The 1899-nt window shown below is 45.0% G+C and overlaps 1 protein-coding gene across 1 annotated transcript in view; it reads right to left on the bottom strand.

The window, feature by feature from the left end:
* Positions 1-216: 216 nt before the first annotated feature.
* Positions 217-1899, bottom strand: part of LOC101857686 (ras-related protein Rab-18-B-like) — a 4152-nt gene continuing 2469 nt past the window's right edge. The window contains exon 2 of the mRNA XM_005111116.3: positions 217-1255. Coding sequence (XP_005111173.2) covers positions 506-1255 — 750 coding nt within the window. The 3' untranslated portion in view covers positions 217-505. The remainder of the gene's footprint in view (positions 1256-1899) is intronic.

Genomic DNA, 1899 nt, shown 5'->3' on the forward strand with positions numbered 1-1899 from the left:
TAAATAGCAAGCAGCCTGCCTGTCTGTCTGTCTGTCTGTATGTTTGTCTGTCTGTCTGTCTGTCTGTCTGTCTGTCTGTCTGTCTGTCTGTCTGTCTCACTGTTTCCTTCCTTCCTTCCTTCCTTCCTTCCTTCCTTCCTTCCTTCCTTCCTTCCTTCCTCCTCCTCCACCTCCCTTCCTCCCCCTTCTCTTCCTCTTCTTCTTTCTTTCTTCTCTCTTTCGCTCACTGAATACAAGGTATACATTATACACGTGCACGACACACGCACGGTACGCAAGCTCAAAAACACATATAAACGCAAAAGCAGTTGAGGAAAAAAATCCTCAAAAAATGAAATTAACTAAAACCTGTTCGGTTGATTTGCAGAATAAACTCTCTTAACTTTAACAAAGCGTATTCGTTAATTAAAAAAGACTGACTTTCAGAATTCAGAAATGCGTGTGTACGTTGTTAAGTATACATTGCAGTTGTCATCAAATCAGAAAAACGGACTCAAAAGATCCTCTAGATCTGCAATAGACTTAATCCACCAGGCATTGTCAACACCTCCACGCCGAAATTTAACGAATTGTTCGTCCTCATTGACTCCAGAATCTCGAACTGACATACCGTTTTGATCAAGACAGCTAACAGGATGAAAGACATGTCCACATTATGCCCTGTCCTGGCACTCGTCTCCACATAGAGCAACTCCCTTTCCTTACAGAACTCTAAGACACGATGGTAGCTCAGGACACGAAGAGTCTTCTGATCACACTTCGTGCCTACCACCAAAATACAGGGTTTTTCCATCAGGGATTTTATTTCTCGAACCCAGAGCTCAACTTCAGTCAAAGCGTCCGCATTTGTCACATCACACGTGACAACGAACCCCTTCGGAGGGTCATGTTGGAATTCATTATTGTTGTAAAGAATATTTGAAAGTCCAGAGGGCCCGACGCCAGGTTGGTGGTACAGCAAAAACATCGCAACGTCTCCGTCAAGGTCAGAAGCTTTTATGAAACTGTCCAGCCTGCTCGAACCCAGAGGAACATGTCTGGAGTCGGGGTAGAAAGTTTTGTCGCAAAACTGTTGGATCAGACTTCGTTTACCTGAGCCATCTTTACCCAGAACTAAGATTCGGAGCTCGTGAAAGTAGGAGGAACTCCAGTCGACTCTAGGCCCTCTGACTTCCCGGTCCTCGAGGACGGCCTCGTCTCCCATCAGAGTAAGTGGTCTGTGACCGTTGCCCCAAACCAGTGTCCTCGTCCACTCCTGTAAACAGAAAATGTGTGTTGTAGTTAGTAGCTATAAGAAGTTGCTTTCGACTTGATATTGTAGGGTTGTTTTTGTTAATTAATAAGGCATAAATAAAGGTATAAATTATAAAGATCATTTCCAAGGACAGGCAAGCGTGGCGTCGACTGCTCTCAGCCTTATGTACCTGACGGTATAGGGAGAGAGTAGGTGAATAAGTAAGTAAAAAAAAAGTTGCTGTCGCATCCGATCCGGACATTGGGGATTGCCTTGTTAGTAAGACAACTTCCTGGGCGTTCGGCATATTGTGGTAGGGTGGCCAGTTCCGTTCCAGGCCGCCTTTACTTCCCCAACTCGAAGTCAGGTATCCATTACTGCTGGGTGGGCAGGAGGGGGCGAAAAAATCCGTGTCCGAACCGAAGCTCAAGCCTGGACTTTCCGCTTCGGAGACGAGCGCACTTATAACCGTTCGGCCACCGCACCCTCTAAGTAAATAAGTAAGCATAAAGGACATCATTTTCCTTCTTCTATTTTTAAAAACCCAGAACCGATTTAATTGGTAAACCATGCCGAGAAGTAGAAATTATTGTTTCTGGTAGATGACGTTAGCATTGTTTGAGAAGATATATTTAGTCAAACTGAAAAGAACCCCCCCCCCCCCT

The sequence above is a fragment of the Aplysia californica genome, unplaced genomic scaffold, assembly GCF_000002075.1.
Source record: "Aplysia californica isolate F4 #8 unplaced genomic scaffold, AplCal3.0 scaffold01006, whole genome shotgun sequence".
Taxonomy (NCBI): Eukaryota; Metazoa; Mollusca; class Gastropoda; order Aplysiida; family Aplysiidae; genus Aplysia; species Aplysia californica.